The sequence below is a fragment of the Molothrus aeneus genome, chromosome Z (genome assembly GCF_037042795.1).
Source record: "Molothrus aeneus isolate 106 chromosome Z, BPBGC_Maene_1.0, whole genome shotgun sequence".
Classification (NCBI taxonomy): Eukaryota; Metazoa; Chordata; class Aves; order Passeriformes; family Icteridae; genus Molothrus; species Molothrus aeneus.
Window position 1 is genome coordinate 57,319,519 of NC_089680.1, and position 14,580 is coordinate 57,334,098.

At 38.6% G+C, this 14,580-nt stretch overlaps 2 protein-coding genes across 4 annotated transcripts in view; one reads left to right on the plus strand and one right to left on the minus strand.

Moving 5' to 3' along the window:
- RASA1 (RAS p21 protein activator 1) overlaps positions 1-3,355 on the plus strand; it is a 46,143-nt gene extending 42,788 nt beyond the window's left edge. The window contains exons 23-25 of the mRNA XM_066569850.1: positions 431-508; positions 1,687-1,821; positions 2,475-3,355. Of these exons, the coding sequence (XP_066425947.1) occupies positions 431-508; positions 1,687-1,821; positions 2,475-2,558 (297 nt within the window). The 3' untranslated portion in view covers positions 2,559-3,355. The remainder of the gene's footprint in view (positions 1-430; positions 509-1,686; positions 1,822-2,474) is intronic.
- Positions 294-14,064, minus strand: CCNH (cyclin H). 3 transcript variants are annotated; one of them, XM_066569853.1, is made up of 10 exons: positions 13,922-14,064; positions 13,716-13,838; positions 12,404-12,477; positions 11,959-12,169; positions 11,492-11,655; positions 9,711-9,781; positions 7,144-7,255; positions 6,557-6,617; positions 4,764-4,842; positions 294-1,568 (listed from the first exon to the last, which is right to left on the minus strand). In XM_066569853.1, the coding sequence occupies exons 1-9, from the start codon at positions 14,057-14,059 to the stop codon at positions 4,798-4,800; spliced, it is 999 nt and encodes a 332-aa protein (XP_066425950.1). In that variant the 5' UTR covers positions 14,060-14,064; the 3' UTR covers positions 294-1,568; positions 4,764-4,797. The 3 variants fall into 3 exon arrangements, with proteins under 3 accessions (XP_066425950.1, XP_066425951.1, XP_066425948.1); XM_066569854.1 differs by lacking the exon at positions 294-1,568 and having other exon boundaries at positions 3,164-4,842; positions 11,492-11,547; XM_066569851.1 differs by lacking the exon at positions 294-1,568 and having other exon boundaries at positions 3,164-4,842.
- Positions 14,065-14,580: the final 516 nt, after the last annotated feature.

Below are 14,580 nucleotides of genomic sequence, written 5' to 3' on the forward strand. Positions count from 1 at the left end.
TAAGCATAATTACATGACCAGGCCGGTGTGAGAAGGCTGTTTCTCTGACACACAGAACTTGGAATGTAAGAGTTAATGACAAAACAGGAAAGAAAGCACTTGTTCCTGATGATACCTCTGAACACAGAGCATCTATTCACTGCAAGCAGGTATTTAGAGACACTCATGTTGATGCAAATTTCTATCTGTATGCATGTGTAAGAAGAATTCTGAATCACAGGTTGTCTATCTTTTGAATACAAGAAAACCAAATTCTGTAGTCTTTTGACTGCCAGCACACTAGACATTAGAAATACACTTGAAAAAAATATATTATTTTTATTTACATACTCGTTTTGCACTGTCATTTGCCTGAATGCACTGTGTTCATCTCAGATGTGACAATTATCTTGGCAATGATTTGTTAATGAATACTTTTAAAAATTATTAGGAGCCATATATGGAAGGGGTAAATCCATTCATCAAGAGCAACAAACATCGCATGATCATGTTCTTGGATGAGCTTGGGGTAAGTAGTTAAAAAAAAATTTGCTGAAGTTACATAGCAGAATTATAAATTAAAATTTTTTACACTTCTTATTAACTAGCTCAGTAATGCATCAGCTGCCACATAATTTTGAATGCTTTTATCTGAGTATATTTTTTAATACTTATTTAAAAATTGCTGGTCTGTCATATAGAATTAAAACCATAAATTATCTGCGTAAGATTTTATTAATTTAGTGCCTCTGTAAATATGAGAAGCTGAAATAGATTCTACAGCCATGAGATTAGAAATATTGGGCAAAAATGCAAACCTTTCACAAACATGTTTTTAAACCAGAAATTTTTATATATAACTTGTCACATGGTTTTAATCAGAGACTGAAAATAATTTTTCTTTAAAAAATAGGTTGAATTTCAGTTAGCACTGGCAAAAGCTTCACTGCGTGCATTCTACATATTGTAGTTTGAAAGTGAAATGCTGTCACTCTGTTCTTAAAAAATGTGACTATTTTGTGGGTGTGATTGCTGTAACAGGAGTTAGGTCATGTATTGTATGTCTGTATTTTAAATGCAATAATTCATTTTAAAAAGTGAGATTTAAAAAATATGCTAAGCATCCTGAATTAATCCTTTAGAAGTGTCCTAGAAGGTATCTCAGAACACTTTAAAAAAAAGTGTGGCATGTGGGTAGGTTCCAGATGTCATCCTTTTCTGATAAAATCACAACTTCTCCATATTATGATACATCAGTTTTCTTTAAATGACAGATTTTACATGAGGTCTCTGATAACTGTTGGTTTGAAAATATCTGTTGGATTATTCTGCTGTTTTAATTGCAGCATTATTGGTTTATCATCAGTTTAATGAATTACTTAATAGGTAACAGCAGATTTTGCTGAATTTTGTTGCTTTTCTCTCATTTAGATTTTAAAAAGCTCCTAATGGACGGATTTTCCCTTCATTTAGAGGGTTTGAGTCTCAAAATGCTGTAGGTTTCTGGTGAGCTCGAAGGTAGAGCTCCAGATCTTGTAGTAAGAATCCTCCTAGCACTACAAATTGTAGTATCCTCACAAAACACATGCCTGTGAAGAGAAGAAGGTAAACAGATAATTAATAATAGAAAGGTGGACTGGAGGTTTAGCTGGAAAGACCAGAGTTGGACTTGGCACCCTAAATCTGCTGTCTTCTACTTTGTTGAAGAATGTTCCTGAGCTTCCAGACACTGCAGAGCACTCTCGAACTGACCTCTCCCGTGACCTGGCAGCTTTGCATGAGATCTGTGTGGCACACTCAGATGAGCTCCGGACGCTCAGCAACGAACGAGGGGTGATGCAGGTGAGTTAACAGAAATCACACGTAGTGGGTGCTGAGTCCTGAATTACTCCTCAGTACTGATGGATTCTTTTGTGGTATTTTGGTTAGCAGTATGATGTTGTATTTCACCACGGGGTTATTAGCTGTGAAGGAAGTACTTAATCCATAGTTTTGTTCCTCCATGCAACAAAACCAACTAGCTTTGGGTGTTTTTTTAAGTTTCCGGAGGAAGCCTTAAACCCACAAAATTACTGTCTCCTGACAAACTCTCTCAGTCTTAGTTTTCACATCTGGATTTTTTTTCAGTTGAGAACCAAATTCACTTTCTTTAGCTTTCTATTAATACCTCATTTCTGCTTACTAGTTTGCCAGTACACTTGTATGCTTGGAAAACTGCTGGCAAATTTTAATAGTGTGTTGTGTTAGCTGTACACTTCTTCTGCCTTCCTGTTAACCACAAAGAAGCAAGAACATCCATGAGAGGACAGGCAAAGTCCATAACATCATTTTAAGACTACCCTTATTGGCTACGGAATCAGACATTTTCTCTTTTTAGTAATGCATTTAAACTTCAAGTTGCAGATCAGATAGGCTGATGCTGAAAATGCTGCTCAGGCAGGCCTTTTCTGTCTTCAGTAGCTAACATGTAGTTTTACTGACTCACTCTTTTACAGCATGTTCTTAAGAAGCTTTTGGCCATTACTGAACTGCTACAACAAAAACAAAATCAGTATTCGGTGTCTAACAACATCAGGTAGCAGCTCTCTACCTGAATTCTGCATGGATCCAGCACGCCCAACATGGCAACTCTCACCAGTATCACTTCCTTCTTGCTCTTGCCAAAAATAGCACACCCTGTCACATTCCCAGTGATGTGTGAACTATGCAAAAAGAAAACAAAGATCCTGTTGGTGAATGATTGTACCAGCAGCTTTTTTTTTAAGCTATCTGTGCAGGACATTTGCACTTTTTTTTTCCACTTGGAAACAATGAAATTTCACAACCTCTGAGCCTTGGTGTACAGTTAACCTTCTGCAGAGAAAATGCTGTGACTGTGTCTAGGACTTTGAAATTTTCAGCACCTCTGATTGCCAAAGTTTTTGCTGTCTGATTGGAAAAGAATTATCAACTGACATGAGAAGAAAGGCATTGTTCTGACAACCAACTATAAATAACCGGATAACATTTCTTACAGTAATTTCTGACTGGTTACAATAATTATGACTTTTGACTGTTTCAACCACTTTTAACTTGTATTTAGTTTCCAGAATTTGATGTTATGGTAGGAACAACCTTTACTGTAAGTGTTTTTATACCATGCTGTTTCTCTTACTGGAATGATGTTAAAAGAGAACATGCAGAATGGGTCTTGTCAGCTTTATTTTTTTGATGTGCCACTGATTCAGTCTGAATAGTTCTTCCATCAAGAACTGTATATCCAGATAAATCACAATGCTTTTGTAAAATGTTTACAACAGTAAATAATTTGAATTCACTAAATTTATTGATCATTATATCAGACATGCATGCATTCATTAAACCATTTTATAAAATAGGTATTGTTTGGTCTTTTTTGTACTGTAAGTCTAGCAAAAATATTTTTATAAGTGAAAAGTAAGTTTTTAAAATAAATCAAGCTGCATATTTCTAACTCTATGAAAACTGGCTTCATGGCTGCTGTGGAAATTTTTTAGTGTTGGCACTGGTGGCATACTTTGCAGCATTTACACTGTGTCACTTTTTGAGCATGAGTCCTCAGACAGAATTACCTTGTCCTAATGCCTTAATTTGTACATCTTTGGGTGAGAAAATATGTTAAAACATAGGTTGAGATTTAATAAAAAGAAATGCTTCCCTGTGAGTGGGCTGATGCACTGGCAGAGTGCCAGAGAAGCCAGGGATGCCCCACTCCCCAGAAGTGTTGAAGGTGACGTTGGACGAGGCTTGGAGCAACCTTGTCCAGTGTTCCTGCCCACTGCAGTGCCACAAACTGTTAAAAAAATTGAGAAGTAGAATGTGCTGTTGATTTAAAGGGTATTTCATCATCACTGTGTGTTATGTTCTAGGCAGTGATATAATAATAGGGAATAAAAGAATTCACTGACAAGTCTAGTGAGATAACCACATGAAGAATTTTAACATACAAACACTGTTGCAAATCTTTACAACACCTAGAGTGTTTTTCCTATCTGTCAGAACTGCCAAATCACTGTCACATAAAATCAAAAATAAAAATTGCTTTTGCACCTTTCCTGTAATACTAAAGTGGCTCTTGCTGTGTTGCCCTGGTCTCCAGCTGGAACAGCTTCTTGAAGGTGAAAGCTCCCAAATATCGTATGTATGGCACTGGCAGACACATGTGATGCTCCTCCATAGTGACAATACATGTGTTTGCAACACCTTGTTACTATAGAAGTCTTTTCTTAGATTGTTCCATAACCATGCCAAGTCTATGTTAAACTGCATCTCAGGCAAGTAAGTAATTTGCCTTTCAGTGTGTCCTTCTTAAAACTTTAACAGAGTGTGTAAAAGGGATTCTTTTGTAGATTTGGTTGCTTTGGTACAGGCAATATAACATGGTAAAAATACAAACTGGAAGACAGAGCTGCCTACCTAATTTACCTGTTAAACACAAAATGCAGCAAAGACAATCAAACTGGGGAACACCCAAAGCTGCATGTACGTGTTTCTATTGTAGAACTCTAACTGGGTATATGAAAAGGAAAAAAATCAGCTGGTGCTCGTAACACTACACTGCAGCCGCATCAAACTGTTTCTGAACCAAAACCAAGGGTCAGATTTCTTGAAGCAAATCTTGCTAGTGTTGGACCTGTAATGGATGAGGGTTTAATTGAACCACAACTTTTTATTTAGGAAAGTAAAAAGCTTTACTGCCAAGGTAAGAACTAACAGCACAAAGACCTTATGACATATAATAAGGAACCTGTGGCAGGCAGTCACACCTGACACCAGAGGGTGGTAGGAGTCCATCTTCCTTCAAAGTAATGCTGAATCCACAAGATCATCATCAGTCCACTCTTCCTAATAGAAGGAAAAAACACAGCACCTTGAGTGACATTTGTGGGTGGTGGTGTGGTGCTTAGGGGCTGGATTTAAGAACTTACAGAGAAATTCCATGAACAGAAAACTAAAAAAATATTTTAACTTGGGGCAATTCAGGCCTTTAACCTTAAAGCTAGTTACCCATACCTATGCTTACAGTCATGGACACAGAGTCATGTTGACACTCTTTTCAGCACCGGAGATAAAGAAGCATGAGCTTTATGTTGGATAACTATGTAGAGATTTCCAAAATAGCTCATATTGCACCTTCTACTGATGTCCTGTGCTTTTCATGGCTTTGTAGATTACAGTCTAATATCAGCTAACTACGGATTAATGAAGCCATTGTTAAGATATGAGCAGTTTGCACACACTGTAAGCTTTCAAAAAGTTAAGCACACTTTCTGCTTGATGTCCTGGCCAGCTGAGATCTGCTCTTTCATGTGGTTATTACTCAGCAAAAAATACACAAGTAGAAACCCAGTTCAGATACATCACTAATGAAAAACCGTGAGTTTCAGGACCTTTGGAACTGTAAAAAAGTTGATCGTAAAGTGCTGTAGGCTATGTGAATATCCTATCAGGTTACTCCTTTAAGAAATAATTAGAGATATAAATTAAAAACAAGATCCAAAATCAAGACTGCCTCAGACCATAGCAGAGTAACTAATACAAATTAAACTGGGACAGGGAACAAGTGAAACCTCCAAAGCTCATATGGAGCTGTTAGTTCTAAGTCATTCTGTCATAAAGTGAACACTTTTCCAAGTGCCTGTTTTATGGAGTTGCCAGTTTTCATATACTTTTGAAGACTGGCATTTGGAATGAAAACTTATTAAAAATTTTTGCAGCAATAAAATTATAAAATAAGTTCAAGGTCCTGCATATTGTTATCATATACCTTCAATGCCAATTTTATTATAATCTTGTCTTAATAATGTTTTAGAGTCTCATTTGACACTATAGCATCAACCTACTATGATAATCTCTAATAGCAAGACACAAATCTTGTCTTTTATCTTCACATTTTGGTAGGTGACCCTCTTTAGATGTTAGCATGTTTTTCTAAATGCCATACTTAGTGTGTCTTAGACTATCAGTATCCAGCATCTTTAGTATCAAAATGAGTCCAATTAAAAAGGGTTCTACACCACTGCCAGCATGGACTCTCTCCTACCCATTGTCCAAACAAAAGCTCTGGAAGGTGTTCATCTCAGATGTGAAGGACAACCTTAACACTGTTTGTATTTGTTGAGTCACTCTTGCCAGTTTATCTCCACCTTAGTTATACTTGGTCTTATAACGCAAAGTACTAGCAACCGATCTGTAATTCACGCAGCCTTGTTAACAAATTGTCTGACATAAATTTAGTCCAACACTCTATACTGCTTTGAGCAAGAAACCAAATAAGTAAATAAAAACTTCCAAAGCACAATAAACAGCAGGAAGCATGGTCTGCATGTTCACTCCCCTTTCCACAAAAGACCAGGAATGTTCAAGAACATTTCAAGTGCAGTCAGGTATGAAATCTGGCTCATTTAAAGTGAAAAGAAAAGTTGAAAAATGTTCAGTCTGAATAACAAATAAAATTATAATACAGATGCATAAATTTATCTCAGTAGCTGTGTCACTTTTGTCTTGGCATTAAGGGTGAAAAAAAAACAGGAAAAACTTGTACAATAGGTTTACTAACCTCATCCATTTTACATTTCTTTGTCACATATTCATCATCTTCATAACCTTTCCTCTTCTTCCTAAACCGGAAGAAAAGTGAAATGCATAGGTATTTTTATAAGTTAAGACTCATTATTTGACCCCAGGATTACAATATGGACATACCTGTTTCATTAAAAAAAAAACCAAAGCCTCAGCATGCAGTTTGCTGGAAGTTCAGGGTGCAGTCCTTTGCCATCCACATAATTCTTAAGAAAACATTAAGCCTTTACAGCATTCTTGTTTTAATCGCCTGATTTTAAAGCCCTTAGTTCTCATCACTTACAACATCAAGTGGTCACACCTTAGAAGCCACCCAGTATTCCAGTTTTGTTTTACAAAATAATCAGCTTGCCATGCAGATCTGCACAAAAGAACCTGTTCATGTATTACTGAAAGCACTACTTTGAGTCTTTGACCTCAGCTTCCAGTAGATACAGCAAGCAGGCAAACACTGTGTGCACATTTAGGGGTTTTCATTTTCCATCACTCACACAGGTAAGAAAATATTAATGTTCATATGCCAATAAAAAAGGCCAAAGTTTAACACATCCAAGATATACTTACGGGTTTGTATTAAATGAGAGGTCCAAGCTGTGACACTTCTCTAATTTCTGTTTTAGAGCAGCAACCTCTTCAGGCCTCGGCAGTTCATATTTTTTAATGAGATTTTTCATGCCTAAAATGGCAACAACACAGCTGTAAGCACACAGATAATTTCTGGTCTGCCTTCTTGTGTTGGGTCTGCATGGCAAGATGTTGGTAATGGGGGGCCTATAGGAGTGGCTTCTGTGAGACGCTGCTAGAGGCTCCCCCTCATGCACAACAGAGGCAATGCCAGATGGTTCCAAGATGTATCCAGCACTGGCCAAGGCCAAGCCTATTAAGTGACAGTGGATGTACATCTGTGATAACACATTTAAAGGGCAAAATCCAAAAACTGATGCAACACTAATGGCTGCAGGAAAGAGGAATGAGAATATGAGAACATCTACACCCTACATCTACCAGGGTCAGGGAGACCCATGCGGAAGGAAGTGCTCCAGGCACAGAAACAGAGTCCCCTGGTGCAGACCATGGTGAAGAAGCTGTGTCCCCTCATGGAGGTCAGCAGGAGTGTGGAGCATGCAGCTGCACCTGCAGCCTATAGATGAGGTGACACTGGAGCAGGTAGGTGTGCCTGAAGGAGGCTGTGACCACTTGGGAATACCATGCTATGTACCATACCATGTAGGGAAGAGAAACCTACACTACAGAATGTTTGCTGGAAAGTCTTGTGACCCCATGGGAGACTGGCACTGAAGCAGCCTATTTCTGAAGGGCTGCATCCCGTGTAATGGACCCACATTAGAGCAGTTAATGAAGAACTGTAGCATGTGGGAAGGACTCATGTTGTAAAAATTTGTAGATAACTGTCTCTGTGGGAGGGACTCCACACTGCAATGGGGGAAGAATGTGAGGAGGAAGGAGCAACAGAAACATGATACACTGACTCCCCCCTGCACTGGAGGAAGAGAATTCATGAGTGAAATTAAATCCAGGAAGAAGGGAGGGGTGAGGGAAAGGTCTTTTTAAGATTTGGTTTTCACTTCTCATTACCCTACTCTGATTTGATTGGTGATTAATTAATTTCAGCAAGTTGTGTCTGTTTTGCCCATGATAGTAACTGTAGGTGACCTCTCTCCCTGCTCTTATCATGAACTTGCTATTTTTTTTCTTTCCCCTGCCCAGCTAGGGAGGTCAGTGATAGGGTCTTTGGTGGTCACTTGGCAACTTTGGTGGTCACCTGGCATCAAGCTGGGGCCAACCCACCACACTTGTGAATCACACGACCCTATTCAGTCTCCAGTGTGGCTAAGTATTGCTTATGTCATAGTCATGCTTGAGCCAACAGGTCATCCTTCCTTTCCTCATTGTAACTACACTGAAAGTATCCAGCATCACTGACTCTGGATTTCCTTAAGGCAGAGTTCACATTACTCTGCTAACAAGCTTCAAAATATACAGGTATTTTTTGCAATCAACACTGTACCTGCTGTCTTAAAAATTACCAGTTCCAGTCTTTCTAATAATGCAAATTAAATTTACAAGTTTTTTTTTCTCTACCACCAGTACTCTGTAGAAGTAATTAACAAATGTTTGAAAAATTTCCTTCCAACCATCTTATGTTTACAGAAGAGCCACCTTTGGGCTAAAGCTACCATCCACAAAAACTGAAGTGAATAGTAAGTGATCCCAGCATTCCCTTCCATCTCAGCAATGGAAGTTTGAAGACCTGATTTGTTAGAAGACCAGAAAGTAAAGGACATCTTAAATTTTATAAATTAAAGGTAAATTGAACTTGTAGACCCTGGTTACTTGTATGGTGCATTCACTGCTCATGTCAGCCAGCCTAGTTTCACTGCCACCACTCCCATTTGAAGTGCATACATTAGCTTAATGCATTCAGTAACTGATTGCTTACTGGGAATTTCATATAACAGCCTTTTCATTTAAATACAAAAAGGTAATAATCAGTGTACTACACTTCCTTTTACCATGGTAGCATTCTTAATATTTGTAAAATACACACACACACACAAAGATATTTCTCACACTAGTGAAACTAAGCATCTTCTGAAACATCTTATAGCTGCAAAACAGATGCGCAGTATAAATACTGGCACATCACATTAGTCCTTTATCTGGTAGTAGTAGTTATTACATGCAGGCTTTGCCTGAAGCTGTAATGTTTAAGATACAATGACTTAAAAAGCAATTTAGTTCTGTCCTACAGATACCATTATCTAGTTCTCAAAATAGATTTCCCACTTCTGGATCAGCTGCTAGCACTTAACTGACTCTAGCACTTATGTTCTGAATGCATCAGGCAGGTCCTCTGCCTGTTAATTTATTTAATTTGTTCGTATTAATTTGTTTAATTTATTTGTTCATTTTGTCATTTTGTCGTTTTTCCTCTTCCATCCACATGCTGGGTAGTTCATTCTACTGTCTGCAGTTTACTTATGCATGCCTTAAGGTGAAGAGAACCATTTGAAGCAGACCCTTCTATCTAAAGCTTTTGTAATTTGGAAAAAGATTGTTTTTCCCCATTTTGAGATATTCTTTAATATAATTTTCCAATGTTTACTTACATTTCATTTCATCTAGTAATCTGGATAAGGTTGATCTGTCCTCTTTCAGCATAAGACTTTCTGATAAATAGCTGCAAAGAGATATTTGAAGAAAAAATTTTTAAAGTGTCATAATAATTTATGGCAATCATTAGTAAGTTAGTAAAAAGTGTATTATTTTTAATTAACATCTCCCAGAGCTTTATAATTAGATAAGTAAGAACGCTTTGTTTACTTAAGCACTATAAAGTGATAAAAAAGCTAATCTGTCACTAAGAAGGTAACAAAAATATTCCACCAGTCACGAAGAAATAGTAGTACCAAATTAAGTATTTCTAAGCCTCAGAGAGCTAAGTCAAATGAAGTTTATGACTTTATGACAATATCATGCTATTGTACAAAATGCCCACAGGACAAGCAACCACTACAGTGGTTTTCAGACTGAGCAACAGCAGAGCATGCAAGACAGGCCTGCTTCTTTTGGCAGCTGAAAGCTATTAATAAATGTTGTCTTGCATAAGCCTATAGGTCCTTTCCTCTTTCCAATGAGATCAAACTTCTCTTTAGTAAGCACACTAATGCAGACTGCCTGGATAAAACAGACATGAGCAATCGTCCTCACCAACACCCACAACAACGAAGGAGTTCTATCCCTTCCCCCATGAGAGCAACAGGTTTTCCAATTCCCATGTGTTCTGTACCACCTCTAGAGCTGCACCTGACCAGACCATCAGCTTCTCTCATGTCTGGCAGCAAAAACTCACATCAAACAGTAAATGACAAGGTTATAATAAGTGTATGGTGCAGACAGATAACAAAGACTTGAATTCTTCCTGAATGTGCCAACAAAGTTCAGACACCTTGAATCACACATTATCTACGAATTATTTTCGTTCTTTTTGCAAGCACAGTTTTCTGAATTTTGGCATGAGCAGTACAGAACATAGATCTAAGAATGAGATCAAGTTTCAAGTCAAAGTAAGCACCTGAATGTTTTTACACAATTCTCAGAAGACAGTGAATCCTGTAAGGAATACTCCCAACACTCCTTATTTTAGAACTAGAGACATTTGAGATACATTTAGATGGAAGATTTTATTTTAAAAGAACGTTTTGGATTTAGAACAGGTGTTACACACCAGATGCAAAATGCTCACAGGTAGTGGCATGATATTAAAACATGCCAGGTACATCTCCTTACTGCAACCACTTCAGCTGTTCATCTGAAGAAAAGCTTGTTTTGTCTGTAAGAGAACTAAACAAAACAAACTACACATTTCAGCAAAAGTATCTAAGTGTTTGACAGTACCTCTGCAAACACCAGTGGCAAGGACACAAAAGGGCAAGAAAAGATTGATTTAAAGCAACACATGACCCCTGGTGCATATCCATGGAAACTGAACAGTTGTAGCAGCCAAACACAGCATGTTACAGCATGCCCATTAGCTATCAGTTCAGTGTAATTTCAGTTGACTCTCAGTTTCAACCATATTTCCACTTTCTTCCCTGTGTAACCCTCAAACTGAGTCTGAAAATCCTATGCTAATCTAATTAAGGCAAAGTCATCAGGTTTTTTTAACTTCTTCCAAAGGAATATAAAAACCAGATAGCAACTGACTGCTTTCATCACCTATTTGTGAAAATTAACAGTACCACTGCCATTCTAAAACAAAAAGAACAGAAAAATGCTAGTAATCACTAAATACACAATTCTAGTAGTTAAGAATGTCTAGAGCAAAACAATTTTATACAAGAAGCAAACAGATTGTTTAAGTCACGCATGTAAGAAAAAAAAATACTACCTTTCCATATTAATTCCTGCTCTTGAGCCACTAGATAATATCGCACTGAGAGCAATCTGTGAGGGAGTAAAGAGCAGATATGCATCTGTCAGAGCCACTCGGTTAAGGAAGTCATCAGCTGTTTTCCTTAAAATTTCAGGATTTTCCAGCACTGGATAGCGAGTCTAAAAAGCAATGATTTAGGAAAAAAGGCAGCTGTTTGTCATTCCTGTTCATAAGCTCAGAACACACAATTCAACAGTATTTTATAAAGTTGAAAAGTAGCAGACCATATCTTTATTCCAAAAACATCCTAAATAACTTAAAGACCACAAGTAAAACAACTATCTTTCAGGTATCTGTCTATCACTGTAGAAATTAGATCTTTTAAATCACAGGCACAAAAGGAAATAAAGTTTTTCAAGATAATGCATGACAGACTTGTATTACTGTACTACACAGAGCATAAGCATATCAGAGAGTATTACCTTAATATCAATTAGAAATCCCTCAAACGGCCTGTATGGATTGTGGATGATGAGATGGAAGTTCAGTTGCTGAATAAGTAGCAGTTCATATTCCAGTATTTGTTCAAGAACTTTTTCCTGTCCAAGAGGACTTTCTCGAAGGTTACCAACAAACTGTGCACTGGATACATTAAATTCATCTACTTTGCAGGCCAAAAATGTGCATGTTAGCCTTGAGGAGGGAAAAAACCAAAAAAGCAAACAATTGACATATGCAGCATCCATTCATCCATATGTTCTGAATACAGCAAAAATATAGTGAAACTCACCATATTTTGTCTTTACTTCTACTTAAGCTCTCAGATTTTCTTTCTTGGTTTTTTTTTTTTCAGGACTTTACAAATATAAAGATCATACCTCTAATATTCCATTTGATAGAGTAACTCAAGAAGTGTTGATAACTCACATTATTATCCGAGGATGATGTTCCATCACTGAGTTATTGAGGTAAAAACGTTTGAAATACATGCAAGCTGTTCCCTAAATTGAAAAAAATGGGGAGGGGAAAAAAATAAAAATGGATTAAGAAAAAATAAATATAAATACATAAAAATAAAAAAAAAACACCCACAAACCAGGAAAGTTTGGATATATATTACAGGCACACAGGATACACTGAGCCACTAAGACACATACAGCCATTAAATGTCATTAACTATTTCAAAGTTTATTTTTGCCTGCAAGAACCTTACATTACAACTGTAATACAAAATAATTGTCTTTGTTTTTAGACATGTTATAGAAGACAATGCTTAAAAAGCCAACAGTATCTTTATGAAAAGAACTGGGTATTATAATGAAATTTAAAAATCAAAGGCTGAAAAAATCATCCAGAAAGCTGCAAGCAATTTAAACCATTTGATTTTTTACATCAGTAAATTTTGCAGCATGTTTATCAGCATGAAAGTTGATGCTTTCCAAAATGAAACTCTGCAGGAGCTACTTCTTAAACATCAGTCTGGCTTCACAGAACAAGCCATGGGAGTGACTGCCATCTTTCAAAGGCACCCTCAAGCATGGTACTCTTCACCACACCTGCGTGGAAAAGGGAGGACTAACAGGGGACAATGTAAATCATACATCTTAATGTCTTAGTGAGAGAGAAACAATTTCACTCAATTCTTCAGCTCTACATCCCCACTTCTCCCTTGTGAAAGACACTCTTTTGCATTCAAGACACATAAGTTCAAGGTAATTTTGCTTTTCCTTTGTAGGATAATATTTTGCCAGTACACAATCCATCTTATTTTGTGGTCAGAGAAGCAGTAATGCTGGAGAAACATCTGAATGACAACCCAAATTTCGGATCGTCTACTTTAGCGACTGGGAGATTGTTTCATTGTATCATCAAACATTACCAGCAACCATCTACGACTATTTTTGTTTCTACTCTTCGCTAAGGGGAAATAAAACAATTCAGTTACCCAAGCAAGTTTAAGAGCCACAAGCAAAAGATCACGTTGAAAAACATCAGATTCTGAAATGGCTACACGTGTCAGAAAACGAAACAAGGGGGAAAAACAAACAAACAAACAAACAAAAACAAAAACAAACAAACAAAAAAAAACAACCAAAAAGCGGCCACATACTGTAGTGCTAGAAAAGAGAAAAGAGATAGAGAGATTTAAAAATATCCGCGCCCTCAAGAACAAGCCAAACAGGCAGCAAGCGATGGAATAAGGAGGGCCGAGGCGGCGGCTCCTCCTCGCCTCGCTTACCACAACGGACCGCGGCATCGCGGGCTTGAATGCGGCGCAGAAGTCCAGCAGCCTCTTCTCGTAGTACTTGCATAGCGCCAGCTCCTCGTGCGGCTCCAGCAGCACCGGGTCGCCCTGCGGCACCTTGGGAGAAACAAAGCCGCACCTGAGTCCGCCGCAGTCTCACCCTGCCGCCCCGCGCCCGCAACTCCTGCGTCCCCGCGCACCTTCCCGCTGGCCGCCGCCCTGGCCCGGGCCCGGCGGTTCCCCTCAGCGCGGCGCCGCGCCAGTTCCTCCTCGCCATGGAAGGTCCAGTGCCGGCGCTGCGTGCTGCTGTGGAACATTGCCCAGCAACATGGCCGCATTCGCGCGCGGCACGCCGGGAGCCGCCTTAGCGCGTGGGGTGCGGCGGAGCGGGCCCAAGACACTCCCTCCTGGGAGAGGGATGCTTCCGTTTCCTTTTCCAAACTTTTCCGTTTTAAGGAAGAGCTGTGGCAAAACAGGATGTCGTAAACTTTTGCAGAATAGCAGCACTCTTGTGTTTCTCTTTGGTTGTATTCATATATACTTGCAAATTTACATTGCACTTGTGCAGCCTTAAGTCGAGTGCTGGGGACAGTTTTGGGCACCACAATGTAAGACATTAAGCTATTGTAGAGCATGCAAAGGAAGGCCATGACGATGATGAGGGCCTGGAGCAGAAGCCATATGAGGAGAAGCTGAGGCCACTTGGAATGTTCAGCCTGGAAGAGACTGATGGGAGACCTCATCATTGCAGCCTCCAACTTCCTTGTGAGGGAAGAGGAGGGGTAGATACTGATCTCTTCTCTGTAGTGACCAGTGACAGGACTAAATACCATGAAGTTAAGTCATTGGAGGTTTAGGT

What these genes read in the sequence shown, in the direction of transcription:
- CCNH (XM_066569853.1), bottom strand. Translation starts at nt 14,059, where the DNA reads ATGCGGCCATGTTGCTGGGCAATGTTCCACAGCAGCACGCAGCGCCGG. An exon ending in GGGCGGCGGCCAGCGGGAAG is followed by an intron (nt 13,839 to 13,921) that starts GTGCGCGGGGAC and finishes GTTTCTCCCAAG; the next exon opens with GTGCCGCAGGGCGACCCGGT. An exon ending in ATTACTAGATGAAATGAAAT is followed by an intron (nt 7,256 to 9,710) that starts GTAAGTAAACAT and finishes TTGCCATTTTAG; the next exon opens with GCATGAAAAATCTCATTAAA.